General features: G+C 47.3%; 2 protein-coding genes across 11 annotated transcripts in view; both read left to right on the top strand.

The window, feature by feature from the left end:
* Positions 1-5195, top strand: part of baz2ba (bromodomain adjacent to zinc finger domain, 2Ba) — a 37404-nt gene extending 32209 nt beyond the window's left edge. For all 8 annotated transcript variants that reach the window (XM_076996359.1, XM_076996358.1, XM_076996357.1 and 5 more), the window contains 6 exons: positions 144-445; positions 1187-1322; positions 1519-1665; positions 2048-2436; positions 2699-2842; positions 3661-5195. In XM_076996359.1, the coding sequence (XP_076852474.1) occupies positions 144-445; positions 1187-1322; positions 1519-1665; positions 2048-2436; positions 2699-2842; positions 3661-3817 (1275 nt within the window). In that variant the 3' untranslated portion in view covers positions 3818-5195. The remainder of the gene's footprint in view (positions 1-143; positions 446-1186; positions 1323-1518; positions 1666-2047; positions 2437-2698; positions 2843-3660) is intronic.
* A 683-nt stretch (positions 5196-5878) lies between these two features.
* Positions 5879-15160, top strand: wdsub1 (WD repeat, sterile alpha motif and U-box domain containing 1). 3 transcript variants are annotated; one of them, XM_076996360.1, is made up of 13 exons: positions 5879-5980; positions 6339-6754; positions 6925-7112; positions 7356-7448; positions 7665-7758; positions 8052-8085; positions 8170-8210; positions 8354-8460; positions 8927-8941; positions 9209-9238; positions 10109-10288; positions 13779-13913; positions 14001-15160. In XM_076996360.1, exons 2-13 carry the CDS (start codon positions 6357-6359, stop codon positions 14246-14248), a joined length of 1563 nt encoding a protein of 520 aa, XP_076852475.1. In that variant the 5' UTR covers positions 5879-5980; positions 6339-6356; the 3' UTR covers positions 14249-15160. The 3 variants fall into 3 exon arrangements, with proteins under 3 accessions (XP_076852475.1, XP_076852478.1, XP_076852477.1); XM_076996363.1 differs by lacking the exon at positions 5879-5980 and adding an exon at positions 6015-6116; XM_076996362.1 differs by lacking the exon at positions 5879-5980 and adding an exon at positions 6098-6238.
* Positions 15161-15387: the final 227 nt, after the last annotated feature.

Raw genomic sequence — 15387 nt, 5'->3', positions numbered from 1 at the left:
GTGTGTGTGTGTGTGTGTGTGTGTGTGTGTGTGTGTGTGCGTGCGTTTATGTAAATAATTCTAAAGGTGGAAAAACTTGCTTTATTGTACCAAAATACTCCAAGGTGCTCTCGTTCACTGTTTCCCACAATGCCGTGCCACAGGGCTGGGTGCACCCAGAGCCTCAGTCGGAGAGGGAAGACCTGGTGTATCACGAGCACAAGCCCCTCCCCAAGCCCCGCCCAGGGGCGGACCCCCAGGAGGAGCGGAGCTCGGAGAAGGGTCTGTGGCGGCGGCCCAGCAACCCGCTGGACATCGCGGTGACGCGTCTTGCTGAGCTGGAGCGTCACATCGAGAGAAGGTACCTGAGGAGCCCGTTAGGGAGCACCATCCAGATCAGGCTGGATAATGTGGGCACGGTCACTGTGCCCGCCCCAGCTGCATCCTCTAGCACTGCAGGGGAAGGGTAGGTCATCCGCACAGCCAGCCTCCTCCTCCTCATCCTCCTCCTCTTCCTCCTCCTACCCTCTCTGCTGGCTAATGGGCTGCTGTGCTCGTTCATGTGTGTGTGTGTGTGTGTGTGTTCACCCTGGGGGCGGGTGGGGACACGTCCTGTGTGTGTTTGTGTTTGTTGTCTCACCTTTGGTCATGCCGCCTGTCTCTGGCTGCATGGGGGTTGCGTTGCCGTGCGCTGCTGGTGGTTGTCGTGTCTGGGTTTATTGTGGTGGGGACTTTTCTCCTGTTCTGCAAGTGCATGGTGCATCGTAGCCACAAGGATTTGTTTTCTCTCATTGTTTTCACCGCAAACGTTGATCATGCAGTAAAGGCTTTGTGTGTGTGTGTGTGTGTGTGTGTGTGTGTGTGTGTGTGTGTGTGTGTGTGAGAGAGAGTGTGTGTGTGTGTGAGAGGGAGTGAGTGTGTGTGTGTGTGCATGTGTGTGAGTGTGTGTGTGTGTGTGTGAGAGTGAGTGAGTGAGTGTGTGTGTGTATGTGTGCATGTGTGTGAGAGTGTGTGTGTGTGTGTTTCTCACTTGCTGTGTGTGTACTGTTTTTCGTAACACATCTCACTGATTGTCCTGTGTGTCTATCTGAGTTTGTGTCTGTCTGTTAATAATGATGTTTTTTAGTACAGTTTCCTCTGGTATGCAAATGTGTCCCAGTTTCTAACCCTTCTCTTTTTGTGTGTGTGTGTGTGTGTGTGTGTGAAGGGGAGAAGAGGAGATTGCTCCTGGGATGAAGGTGTGGAGGAAGGCTCTGAGTGAGGTTCGAAACTCTTCCCAGCTGGCCATGTGCCTACAACAGCTACAGAAGTCCATCGCCTGGGAGAGGTCCATCATGAAAGTGGTGAGTGGGCGTGGCTTAGCCAGGAGTGCCCCGCCTCCTGCCACGCCTCCGCACTGCCACATCTCGGCCTGCAGGTGGCAGCACAGAGCGCTCGGTGCTGGAGACTACTGAACTCCTAAAGTACACATGCTCATCATGTGTTCAGAGACCAAATGAGTGTGTGTGTGTGTGTGTGTGTGTGTGTGTGTGTGTGTAGTACTGTCAGATGTGTCGTAAGGGAGATAACGAGGATCTGCTCCTGCTGTGTGACGGCTGTGATAAGGGCTGTCACACCTACTGCCACAAGCCCAAAATCAGCAGCATCCCTGAAGGAGACTGGTACTGCCCCGCCTGCATCGCCAAGGTAACCACCGTGATTAGGGTTAGGGTTACATTTATTAGATTTAGAACACTAAAGTGTCCTGGGTGTTTAAATGACCCTAACCCCTAACCCTTAACCCTAACCCTAGCCCCTAAGCCTTAACCCTAACTCTAACCCCTAACTCTTAACTCTAACCCCTAACCCTTAACCATAACCTTAATCCTAACCATAACACTTGCACAAAAAGGTTTTAACCCTAAACCTTACTTCAAAACCCTAATCCCAACCCTTACCCTAACCTTAACCCCAACCCCAACCCTAACCTTTACCCTAAACCCTGTGCAGCACAATTGTTCCAAGCTTGATTTTCAGTGGTTTGCCACACGCTCACATTTTCATGTCATTTCACGTTTGTGTCCATTAGGCGAGTGGTCAGTCCCCTAAGAACAAGAAAGCTCCGAGTCGCATGCAGCCGTCGGGCGGGAGGAAGTCTGCAGAGACCAGTAAGAAGGGGAAGAAACAGGCGGAGGTGCCTGAAGAGAACCATCCAGTCGTCGCCGTGGGCGGGGCCGTGGGCGTGGCTGTGGGTGGGGGCGGGGCCAGCGGCTGTGGTGGCGTCGGCGGCTGCAGCACCAGCAACGGCAGTCCAAAGAAAACGGCCGCCACCTCCAGCCAGGCAAAGAAGAGCTCGCCGGCTCCGCCTCCTGTCCCGCCCCCCACAGCCACGCCCACCCCCAACTCCAGTGAGGGCCCGGCCTGTGTTAAAAGAGCTAAGACAGCCAGGGACAACAACCGCGACCTGGGCCTCTGCAGGTACAGCCTGGGCCTCCACCTCTCACACACCTGTTAATATTCTACAGGAAGGGGATTTCTAAACATCTTCATGCCTGTATGACCTGTATGGTTATTTGGGGTGTATTTGTCAGGCATTAGAGTACTGGTCGAATTTACTGTAGATGAAACTACGTTAGGTAGAAGTCGATCACTGATCCTTGATCAGTGCTCTGAAGGTGAGTTGTTTGGTGAGCATGACCCATAAAGCCCATTTATCCTGAGGGTTTCACCATCCATGCAGGGTTCTCCTGGCTGAACTGGAGCGTCACCAGGACGCATGGCCTTTCCTCACTCCTGTCAACCTCAAGTCCGTTCCTGGGTATCGGAAGGTCATCAAGAAGCCCATGGACTTCTCCACCATTCGCGAGAAACTCGTCAGCAGCCAGTAAGTCCCTCTTCCGGTCCTAGCTACCACACGCTGCTCCCCACCAGTGATGTCAATGACACATTACTTAGTAATGCATTACTCCAATCTTACCACTTTTTTCAGTAACGAGTAATATAACGAGTTACTATTTCCAGTCCAGTAATCAGTTTAAAATTACTTATCGAAGTAACTGTGCATTACTCTATTTATTTTTCTTATTAAAAATATATATATTGGCTATATATACTTGGCTCAGTTATACTTTTGCATCTGACCGTAGCGCTCGACTCCGCACGCTGCAAGTGAACCTGTGAGAGCGCGAGCGCGTTCACGTCATTCTGTTCAGTGTTCTCCGTAATGATATGTGGTAGTGTAAAGAAACACCCCTCAAAAACAGGGGAAGGAACATTTACCTGACGAATTTTAATGTTGCATTGTGTTCCAGGTTTGAAAAGTGCTGGAATTTTGGCTAAAGTACTTAAAAATACTTGAAATTGTAATTGTATTTTGTTTCACAACAAATAGCTGTCTGACTGAATAGTTCACTTGTATTACGTTTACAAATACATTTACAAATAATACCGCGCAGCGACACAAACGTAATGTCAGGAGATACATTATTTAAATGTCAGGAGATACATTGTTACTGTTAAAATGCACTTCCAATAAAGTGAGTATTGGAAAAACTTATTTTGCTGCTGAATGTAACTACTAAAGAAACTTGTAATCTAACTAAGCTACTTTTTAAAGGAGTAATCAGTAATCTGATTACTTTTTCAAGGTAACTAAGCCATCACTGGTCCCCATGCTCATTCCTGCTCCGCCTCTCCTTACAGATACCAGAACCTCGAGACATTCATCATCGATGTCAACCTGGTGTTTGACAACTGTGAGAAGTTCAACGAGGACAACTCAGACATTGGTCGTGCAGGTCACAACATGCGGAAGTTCTTCGAGAAGAGGTGGACTGAGCTACTCAAGCAGACCAACTGATGGACAGAGTCCCCCCTCCAACACCCCACGCGTGCGGGACTCAGAACCTCGCCTGGGCCCCGCGGCAGCCGAACTCACCTCAACCCCGATCAGGCCCGCCATGCCGGTCTACACCCCTGACGAGTCTCGCACACACACAACACCCAAAGAGCGGAGAGGGTGTCTTTGTGCAATAGCATTTCCTTGTAGAAAAGTGTAATCACACTGAAATCTCCACCCGTCAGAGCTGTGTCTAGGAGAAGACAACACGTTCCACTACTTGTAAATATCATTGTTTTTTTTTTGTTGTTTTTTTTACTTTATCGTTAATATTATAGTGAATGTATTTAATTTTTTAAAATAATTATTTATGAGAAAAAAAAGGTCCATTCTTCATTTTCTATGAAAAGGAAGAAACAGCAAAAACTGCTTTAACTCCAACGGAATGTTTATTCGTGTGTTCTGTCCTCTCCAAATATAAAATTCAAGCCAAGAAAAGAAAGGAAAGTGTTTCCCTGGCTACGGCTGTCCGGACCTCAGAATGGGTCCTGCCTCAGAAACCAAGCCGTCCGCCGGGACGCAGAACACACACTGATGAGTGATGGTCACCCACATGTACATACTGTCTATTAATATCAATATATTGGGTCTTGTTTGGAATGATGTGTACATATTGTTTCAGACATTGGATATTGTTCATGCCTTAGACTAATTGTAGCATTTAATTTTAGTCTTAAAGTGACTATTATTATTATTATTATTACCCATTTATTGTTTGTACAGTATACAAATATCCTCTACAAACACTGTGGTCTCCTTAATCTTGGTAGTGCCTGCCCTAACAAACAGGGTGTAGGGAAGTTTTTGTTTGTTTGTTTTGTTTCTTTTTTTGTAAGGTTATTGTTTTCTAATATAAAACACCCCCCTTCCTGCCTCCTCCACCCAAATCCACCAGGCATCCTCCACTCAGCAGTATACTGTACAATTCTTGTGTGTATTCCCAGTCGAGAACTGTGGGGAGCACTGGTTGCAGCATACAGCAGGTTTTCTGAATACACCCCCCCCCCCCCCCCCCATCTCCCTCAACCACGCCCCCACCCCCCACACCCCACGTCACGGCCCACTGGCGGCAGCTAGAACAGTTTTTTGTACCTGAGTCAGAGTACTTGAAGTTATTTTATTTAAAGATCTTGTGGGAAACAAAATGGTAGCGTTCTTTTGTAGGAACATTATTTTTCACTAGTGTGTGTGTGTGTGTGTGTGTGTGTGTGTGTGTGTGTGTGTGTCTGAGAGTGTGGGTGGCTGACGTGTGTGTGTGTGTGTGCGCGCATGTCTGTCTGTGTGTGTGTGTGTGTGTGTGTGTGTGGCACGGACCTATTAAAGGATGTTTTTAAAGCCAGTTACAGATACCTGGAGTGTTTTTTTAAATAATTTTATAAGCGTGCTTTTCTTAAAAATGAAGTTTCACCATAATCACCATAACAACGCTGTAATAATACTGCATACAATTCTGTGATACTGTTAGGAGAGCTTCATGATTACGTTTTAAAGGATAAAGGATAAAAACACTTAAAACAGCCTGTAAGATTATTTGTAAAGGGGTCTCCATCACACGACCCTGTGCTTCATGGGGTACGGTCTCCATCACACAACCCTGTCCTTCACTACATGTCCACTTGTGGACAATTGTTATTTTGTATTTTAGAAGTATTTAAATTTCAATCAAAAGTAATGTAAAATACATGTTACTGATAAATAAATGGGTCTAAACGTAAATATTACAAACAATTATTACACTCTTATTCTACTTATACACTTATTACTCTCTGTCCATGTTTGACTTTTTTTGTAATACAAAAGAGATGCGCCACATTAAAAAAATCGTTATGTATTTAAATGTAAAGCAAATTAAAAATGTATTTTTGAATGCAATTATTTATTAACTGATTAACTGACTGGGAAGTAAAACGCACACCGCTGCTGGCAAAAAAAGTAAAACGGAGTAAATCTATTTCATTTTCAATTTTTTCGATTTTATTTTATCCCCGCTAATATGAAATGACTTTAACACGTTCCTCAGTTGCGTGGAGTAAACAAAGATCACGTGACCATCACGTGAGACGTCACGGAAACCCGGAAGAAGGCGCAGGAGAGTTGCGTGACGGTGAAGTTTTTCTATTTCATGTAAGTTAAGATATAACACTGATATGTCTTATTTCTGTGTCAGACGAAAGTCTCCCTGTCTGAGTTATGGAGTACCCAGATCCGCAATTTTGCGCAATGTCGTCGAAACCAGCACGACAGCGGAAATATGAGCTAGGTGGTTAAAAGCAGTTGTGTTTCATTACAGCCTCAAGGTGGATTACTCGAATATAAAGACGAATACTCGAATATAAAGACGAATACTCGAATATGGATATGAATACGATACTGGCTTAAACAGTGAGGACTTTCTCCTGAGACGCTGGCAGGCAGCAGTATGGTGTAATTAATGTAGGAATATTACCTCCACTCGCTCATGTTCTTCTAACTGTTTTAACAGGGGCAGGTGAGACTCAAAATGGTGTCTCTCGTCTGTACGTTACAAAACCACCGCGACGACGTGAACTGGTGCACGTTCTCCGGGTCTCTGCTTGCCACCTGCTCCGCGGATAAGACCATCCGGGTGTACCACACCCGGGACTTCACGGAACTGCCCTTCTCGCCCCTGTCCGGTCACGGATACGGAGTTCACTGCTGCTGCTTCAGCCCCTGCGGACAGTTTTTAGCCTCGTGCTCTACCGACGCCACGACGGTGGTGTGGGCAATGAACACCGGCGAGATCGAAGCCGTTTTGGAGCACCCCGGACGGAGTCCAGTTCGAGTGTGCGCCTTCTCGCCCGCCTCGTCCTACCTGGTGTCTGGCGCGGCGGACGGCAGCCTGGCCTTATGGGACTTCCCCTCAAGACGTCTGCACAGGTGAGCTGGCTGTGAAACACCAGCATACACAACCCTCTCACTGACCACGCCTGCAGGGTTACTTCACTTAGTCTCCCAAATACCGCTGAGCATAAACGATCACATCCTCACGACCCCCCTGCACGCGCACCTGTGTGTGGAGGATTTGTACGCTGCCGTCTGTCTTGCAGGACAGGTGCGGTCCCTGACACCACTATCGTGGCCTGCTCCTTCTCGCCCTGCGGGCAGCTGCTTGCCACGGGCTCCACGTACGGAGACCTCCGCGTTTGGGACCTGACTCTGAACCAGCTGCATGCTGAGAAGTACGCCCACGACCTCGGGGTCACCTGCTGCCAGTTTTCTCCACAGATGATGAAGGGTACAGCAGAACCGCTCTGGAACCACCAGCCTTTCAGCTTTTCCAACTTTTAAGTTTCACAATTGTTGTATTATTCGATTTCTGGCTGTTCTCACCTTTCAGCACATTGAGATTTTCCTGCGCCATGTTTTGTCACTTGGCTGTGACAGGCTGTGGTGTTGTACAAACACTAAAACACTCTGTAAATATGAAACACCGTCAATGTTTGTGCTGTCTAATTTTGGTCCCCCTTGTTTCTCTCAGATGTTGCTGGATGTTTGGTCCAGTTCCGTTTCGCGTCCTGTGGTCAGGACAGCTTGCTCAAGGTCTGGCTTCTCTCTCGGACATCTCCCACAGGTAAAGTGATCCACCTTCTGCCCTAGCTCCTTCTGCCCTAGCTCCTTCTGCCCTAGCCCCTTCCGCCCTAGCCCCTTCCGCCCTAGCCCCTTCCGCCCTAGCCCCTAACCGGAGCTTTTATAGCTCATTACTGTGAGTGTCACGACTGTGTGTACTGTTTGCTGAGTGTGTGTGTGCATTTGTTAATGAAGTAATGACTTGTACGGTCATGTGCAGGTTGTAAGATGGCGCTGTTGCACACACTCTCGGCTCAGTCTGCTACGGTCCTGTCCTGTGCTTATTCTGCAGATGGACAGCTTTTAATCTCTGGGTTGGTATCACGCAAATTCACACTTAAATTTAACGGGATTTACTTCTTTTACTTCCATTTTAAATGTAGCTTAGCAAGCGGCCCTGAATTTGTCAAAAACACCGTTGCTGCTGCTTAGCAACGGTTGTGTAGCAATTTCTGTCACGTCATGCTGACTGCACGCAGACTCCTTTGCACCTTCGCTCTATGGCCACTAGGTGGCTGTCTGCACCCGTTATAATTCGGGTGGACGAACTGCACACATGAATTGCGTGTTTTCTTGAGTAATGAGGTGTCCTTCTATCCTCTGACAGGTCTATGGATAAAAGCATTGCAGTATACGACGCTGTAAGTCAGTGTTCTGTAGTGGAATATTTACTTATCCATCAACGGTTGTGAAATTTTGTAATTGAATTTGACCTTTTGTTGCAGAATAATGGTATCTTGCTGTATATTTTGAACCAGCATGAGAGGTAGGTTCTCTTCGGTCGGTCTCTCTCTCTCTCTCTCTCTCTCTCTCTCTCTCTCTCTCTCTCTCTCTCTCTCTCTCTCTCTCTCTCTCTCTCTCTCTCTCTCTCTCGCTGACCCGTGACCCCTCCTGACCCCTGTGGTGCAGGTACGTGACAGCCTGTGCCTTCTCCCCGACGGATCCGCTCATGGCCGCCGGGTCCATGGACAAGACAGTGAGCGTGTGGAGAGTGGAAGACGGCTCCAGCACTTCGGGTGAGCCTCGCAGTCCCACGCTCTCACACTCCGACACTCTCACACTCTCACACTCCCGGTGGTGCTGTGGGAGTCTGTGTGTTCCAACTCCTGTGGTGTTAACAGCGTGCCCTCCTCATGGTCGCTGGTGTTCAGCCTGACTGTGAGGTCTGATGTATCTGCTCTCAACGGCATGTATTCAAGAGCCTGTTCCCATTTATTATTCAGAAAAGGAACAGACGGCTTGTATATATTTCTTACTGAATAGTGTAATGTGGTATTTATGTGTAGAAATGATTGAGAGTTGAATTTTTTTTGCTGCACTAACTGATCTGACATCAGTCAATAAAGGCTTATCTCACTGAAGGGTCATGACCCTGACACCCCCCCCCCCAGATGACCCAGAGGTGCGGTTTAGGTCTGTGAATGCTACTGAAATCTTTACTCTGTGTGTTTTTGGGCTTCTCCACATCTGCTGGCCCTGAAGACAAGACTCTTCTAGGTGAGTGTGTGTCCAGTGTGGTGTGTGTGTTTGCATTCTGTCCTGTTTATAAAGCAGAGCGAGACATTTAAAGCTCTCAACACAGCAGGATTTTGTAACAAGGTCCTTTAATTCCTGTGATTTGCGGGGCTTCTTCAGGAGAGCAGACCCCTCGCCACACACCGTGTGTTCAGGAGACTCTGACCCAGAATGCTTTCTGATTCTCTCTGATTTCACTCTTCACTCTGTCGACACCTACTGCTAACATCTCTCTTCCCTCTGTATTAGATGAGGCTGCCTCTGGTTCCCATGAAGCAGGTAAGAGAGAGCACCAAACCCCACACACACACACACACACACACACACACACACACACACACACACACACACACACACACACTCCCCTGCGTGAAATGACTGAGCTGTGGCCATCTGAAGGTCATCTGCAGTGTTTGTGCTGCGAAGGTGTAAGGCAGCGGTCAGTAATTATCCTCAGAGCACCCTGTTGTGATGAGAAGTGTGAAAACACAGAGAGGGAGAGTGAGAAGGGAGGGAGAGAGAGGGGGAGAGAGTGTGTGTGTGAGAGAGGGAGAGAGAGAGAGAGGGAGAGAGAGAGACTACCCCAGCTTCTCTCGTGTTCTCTCTCTACCGATCAATCGTGGTTGATGTGCTGTGTTCGGAGCAGTAGTAGGAAGGGAGGGGCTACGGTGTGTTCAGAGCAGGAAGGGCGGGGCTACGGTGTGTTCAGAGCAGGAAGGGAGGGGCTACGGTGTGTTCAGAGCAGGAAGGGAGGGGCTACGGTGTGTTCAGAGCAGGAAGGGCGGGGCAACGGTGTGTTCAGAGCAGGAATGGCGGGGCTACGGTGTGTTCAGCGCAGGAAGGGCGGGGCTACGGTGTGTTCAGAGCGGGAAGGGCGGGGCTACGGTGTGTTCAGAGCGGGAAGGGCGGGGCTACGGTGTGTTCAGAGCGGGGCTACGGTGTGTTCAGAGCGGGAAGGGCGGGGCTACGGTGTGTTCAGCACAGGGAGGGCGGGGCAACGGTGTGTTCAGCGCAGGGAGGGCGGGGCTACGGTGAGTTCAGAGCGGGGCTACGGTGTGTTCAGAGCGGGAAGGGCGGGGCTATGGTGTGTTCAGAGCGGGAAGGGCGGGGCTACGGTGTGTGTACAGTTCCCATTTTCATGTCTCGCAGGCAGAAGGTGGCCAGGTCACTCCAGGCTGATGGTGAGTGAGTGGTCGGAGGATGAGGTGTCGGCATGGTTACAGGAGGAGGGGCTAGAGAGCCTGGTCGACACATTTAAGGCCAATAACATTGATGGGGCGGAGCTGCTGACTCTCAGCAAGGAAAGTCTCGGCTCAGAGCTTCATATAGGTGAGAACACGCAGTCCACACATGCTTAACCCCATACTCACACGCCCCCTAGTGGTGAAATTAACACATAACCTACACTTTAATAAAAGCAGAAGTGTATTAGTCTAATTTTTAAAAGTTCTAATATCTGTAGAACTTGAGCTAAGAACCTGAAAAATCTATAAGTATGAAACATAAGGTATATAACGAATATTCTGTCAAATGTAGCGGTGTGTAATTAACGCAATGTTGGGTTTGAGCAGGAGTGTCTTGGTGACTTGTGTTTTGTCCTGATCCAATCAAATAAATACTAGGGGTGGGCATAGATTAATTTTTTTAATCTAGATTAATCTCACTGAAATCTTGAAATTAATCTGTATTAATCTGTATTAAAATGGCTCATATGCGTGCTACCCAAGTAATGACTAAAAGTCAGTTTTTGAGATAGGGTTTCTTAATACAGAGGGTGCATTAGACCAGGGGCTCATCTCCTGTTTCCAAAATGCATCAATGACTGCTTGAGAAAGCTGTTCTACTTTGATATTTGAAGAAAAACATGCTCAATAAAATGTAGGCTACTCGTGTTCAACGGTTTATTCAGTTAAACATGAATTTGTAAGCCCACATACTGTCATGGACGTAATTTTGATGTCAAAAGTGGGGGGGACATAGATTCGTCGCTATTTAAATATTTGGTTTTAACCGTAAAAACTGGGGGGGACCAAAGCCGGCTTTTGAAAAAGTGGGGGAGACATGTCGTCCCCCCCCCCCCCCCCCCCCCCCCCCCCCAAAATTACGTCCGTGCATACTGTACATTAAAAGGGGTTGATAACGTGTTTATTCAGCTAAACATGATATTTGAAATGTAAGCCAACATTTAGTACATTTAACCTCATGGACGTAATTTGGGGGGGACTTTTTCAAAAGCCGGTTTTGGTCCTCTGCAGTTTTAACGGTTAATAAAAAGAAATATTTAAATAGCGACGAATCTAGCGCTAGGACCATGCAGAAAACGACCGCTCCGAGCTCCGCTCCGGTAACACTTTACGTTCCTAAAAATGAATTTTCCATGAAGCAAACCTGGCGACTTCGTGGCTGCATCCATGTAAACACGTACGATTTGTAATTCACAGGTTTGAAAACTCGTTCTCGCCCCTACTGTGCAATTTGGTTAGGAATACAGCCGAGCTAAACTATCAAGTTGAGTCATCATAGCTTGCTTACCCATTTTGACCCATTTCCCAACCCAACTTTAAGAATAGATTAACGGCGATAATTTTTATATTAACGACCGCCGTTAACGCCGTTAACGGCCCACCACTAATAAATACACATTAATTAGTTAAATAAAAACACATTAGTTAGTTAAATAAATAATAATAATAAATTAGTTAACTAGTGTTGTTCCAGTGACACTTCTTATGAGCTGAGGGTGTCAGATAAATGTAGGACTGTCTAATGTCCTTTTAAAAGTTAATTTGTCTCAATGGTGTAAATAATGAAGTCCAAATACTTAAAGTTTCAGTAATGGGGGCGCCAACAACCTCTAGTGCTTAAAGGGCCGTGAAATACTTCAATACTACTGCATGTCACAAGTATTCAGCCCCTGTCCAGGTCTATGTGCATCAATACCCATGCACCCATACACACAGGTCTGTGTAGAAATGAATGTCCATGACGTAACCCATGAACATCACAGCAGTAGGAATGAAAGAAAACATTTTCTTGCAGAGAATTAGTGTCACAAAGACAGTATTTAGCAGTACAGTAAATAAATAAGATTCTTGCTTTAAGATCTGATTACTGTTGCTCAAAGGCCCTTCACCAAAAACCTGTCCAATAAGTCCATCTCACATACATTTACAGCATTTGGCAGACACTCTTATCCAGAGCGACTTACATTTTTTAATCTCATTTTTATACAAGTGAGCAATTGAGGGTTAAGGGCCTTGCTCAGGGGCACCTCAGTCATGGCTTCAGGTCTGGGAATCGAACCCAGGACCCTCTGGTCACAAGACCAGTTCCCTAACCACCAGGCCATGACAGTCCCTGTCTGACCTGGTAAAGGAATGGAATGAATGAATGATTCAATTTATATAGCGCCTTATCTAGATACCCAAGGCGCTTTACAATTGTTAACACAGCTACGTTACAGACAACCAATCACACACCGGCAGCCAATTGCGCACAGCGTACTCTCTACTGGGATCTACAGCCCCCTGGGGGACTGAATGGGGTGCAGGAAGGGGAGAGAGGACAGACACTAGTGGCAGATCACCATCCACCACTGGACATACAAGCACACACACAACAACTTGTTTTTATTGAACAGAGAGAGACACAGACACACACTCAGGGAGAATTTGTCTGGGACTGCCAATTTACCTAACCTCCATGTTTTTGGACTGTGGGAGGAAACCGGAGATCCCGGAGGAAACCCACGCAGACACAGGGAGAACATGGAAACTCCACTCAGATAGGGACTTGAACCCAAGACCCCAGTGCTGAGAGGCAAACGTGCTAACCACCAAGCCACCGTGCTGCCCACATCTGGTGTCTCATAGAAGGAGATTAATATAGATTATTAATATAGATCACATGTGTCAAAGTCAGGCCCCTGGGGCCAGATCCGGCCCACGAATTGATTATCTATGGCCCCCTGGATGATATTTAATTACTATAAGAAACCGGCCCGCAGGCCACAGCCGCCCGATGGTGTTTTGCACGCACAAACACTACATTCCCCACAATGCAACGGTAGCCCGCGAAGTCACTGCAGCGCGCACAAGCAGCGAGGGTCCGCTCGGCGAAAATGACGTAATCGCAGTGGCTCCGCCGTGCGCGAGGGCGTCGTGCACCTCTCGAATTTTGTAACTTTGCGCGCACCAGCACGTTAAACTTAATCAAGTTAAATATTATACATCTAATCGAAATGATTTGAAATAATTCGCTTTTTATTCACATTATTTAATGGTTGTTTATTTAAAAAACGCCCAATCTTAACGTCTTCACGTTCTCTCATGTTTCGTCCTGGAATTACAAGAGGTTTGTATTTGTTATGTAATGCAAGAGAACTGTTCAGTCAGATAGATATTTGTTGTGAAACGAAGTAGTTACAATTTCAAGCATTTTCAAGTACTTTAGCCTAAATTCCAGCACTTTTTCCAACCTTTATTACTTTTTTCATTTAATGTACAGAACATGTTTTCTTTGAAGGAAGTTTGTTTTATCTGTTTGCTTGTTGAAAAATGTTTTCACTTGAAATTACTGACCGATCCATAAGAAAATATTGCTTTATTCATTTAAGCATTAAATAATAAATACTGTGTTAGGTCTTGGTTCAATAGGCTATATGCAATCATTTCAATATGTTTAAATAAACATTGAACGAGTCCGGCCCTCGGCTTGTAGCAAATTGGTTTTTTGGCCCTTGGTGTATTTGACTTTGACATCCCTGATATAGATTATTTGTGGTGGTGTGTGTGATGTATTTTGTTGTGTTTTCTGTCAGAGTCTCTGGGCTTACGCAGCAAAGTCCTGCGGAAGTTGGAGGAGTTGCGTGCAGTGCCGGTGTCTGACGGCGTTCCTGACGAATACCTCTGCCCCATCACGCATGAGGTGATGAAGGACCCCGTCATCGCTGCGGGTAAGGCCTGGCCACGCCCCCCTGCACGTGCCACACCCACAAGGCTCTGCCCCCTCTGAAAGGCGTGTTTTTGTTGCTGTGCTACAGACGGGTACTCGTACGAGCGGGAGGCCATCGAGAGCTGGATCAGCACCAAGAGCCGCACCAGCCCCATGACCAACCTGCCTCTGCACACCACGCTGCTCACCCCCAACCGCACACTCAAAATGGCCATCTTCCGTTGGACCAGCAGGCCGCTGAACCCCACCCCTCCACTGCAGCCCCGCCCCCAGGGCCCCACCCTCCAAACCTTCAACATATATGGCATTTGGCATATGGCAAGTTATGCAGAGTGACTTATGTATGTATGTACTTACACATGTACATACGTCTGCCCCCTCCTGTCCGTCCCCCTCCTGTCCTGTCCCGTCCCCATTCCTGTCCTGTCCCGTCCCCATTCCTGTCCTGTCCTCGTCCTGCTCCAGACCTGTGAACGCCACACAGCCTCGTCCCCCGTCTGCACTCTGCAATCAACATGCCTGCTCTGCTTTCGAGCTTCAGCTGCTCTAGTGTAGAGCGTCAGGTCTTAGAGCAGTGGTGCCCAGTCCGGAGGTGCCCCCTGGTGGTCCCCGAGGACATTAGCGCACGCCCTCTGCATCCGTGCATGCTGGAAGCTCCACACCACCACCACCTCCGCAGGACCACGACGGACCAACTGGGATGTCTCCACACTTCCTTATCCAGGCCAAGACTGAACATGGGACTGTCAGGAAACTGTCACTCATCATTTAGCTGGATGTAGGCGGAGCCCCTAGGACTCTCCACCCAAGCGGAGAGATTATGTGAGAGATTACGTTCATGTTTTAAACAGGAGTGCCCTGTATAGGAGGCAACACACTGGGTGACGTTTATTATTTCAGTTTCCACTAACACGAAAATAATCAAATTCACATTGAAATTCTGTGGTAACTAATTAAATCTGTAGGGTGATTGCTAAGAGCTACACTTATCAAACCTTAATGTTACCGATTCCCATTGGCTGTGTCTGAATATTAAACAGCATGAGGTATACACAGATTTATACGTGAGCGGGACGAACGGCCGTGCAGCCCGTGCCCGTGCAGCTGTTGACTGTAACAGGATGCGTGTCTTTTACACAGTCCAGTGTGATGACCCTGGTTTAAAAATGTGATTGTGAAAATGTATAAGCTTGATGCCGGTACCACCACTGTGAACGAGTGACCAATTAAAGATGATTAAAACCTTAATCTTACTGAACTGGTTTGGTGTGTATTTCCTGACCCACGATTAAACGTTTTGCCCAACGTATGGTGTTGCACCACAAAAATCAGGTTTGGTTTTGAGCGAGCCCTAAATCAGTGTATTTGTCCATCTCTCAGACTGCCATTTAGGCTAAGACAAACACAACCCAAACTGGGTCATCATGGATCTAGTGTTGATCTGTTTTAATTGGTTCATTGTGGCCATTTGCTCA

Source organism: Brachyhypopomus gauderio, unplaced genomic scaffold (assembly GCF_052324685.1).
Source record: "Brachyhypopomus gauderio isolate BG-103 unplaced genomic scaffold, BGAUD_0.2 sc479, whole genome shotgun sequence".
Taxonomy (NCBI): Eukaryota; Metazoa; Chordata; class Actinopteri; order Gymnotiformes; family Hypopomidae; genus Brachyhypopomus; species Brachyhypopomus gauderio.
Note: the sequence above shows the minus strand (reverse complement) of the source record. Positions and strands in the feature narration are given on the sequence as shown.

Coding starts and splice junctions, on each gene's coding strand:
- wdsub1 (XM_076996360.1), top strand. CDS start 6,357: ATGGTGTCTCTCGTCTGTACGTTACAAAACCACCGCGACGACGTGAAC. Junction 7,449..7,664: donor CTCTCGGACATCTCCCACAG/GTAAAGTGATCC, acceptor GGTCATGTGCAG/GTTGTAAGATGGCGCTGTTG. Junction 8,211..8,353: donor ATTTTGAACCAGCATGAGAG/GTAGGTTCTCTT, acceptor CCTGTGGTGCAG/GTACGTGACAGCCTGTGCCT.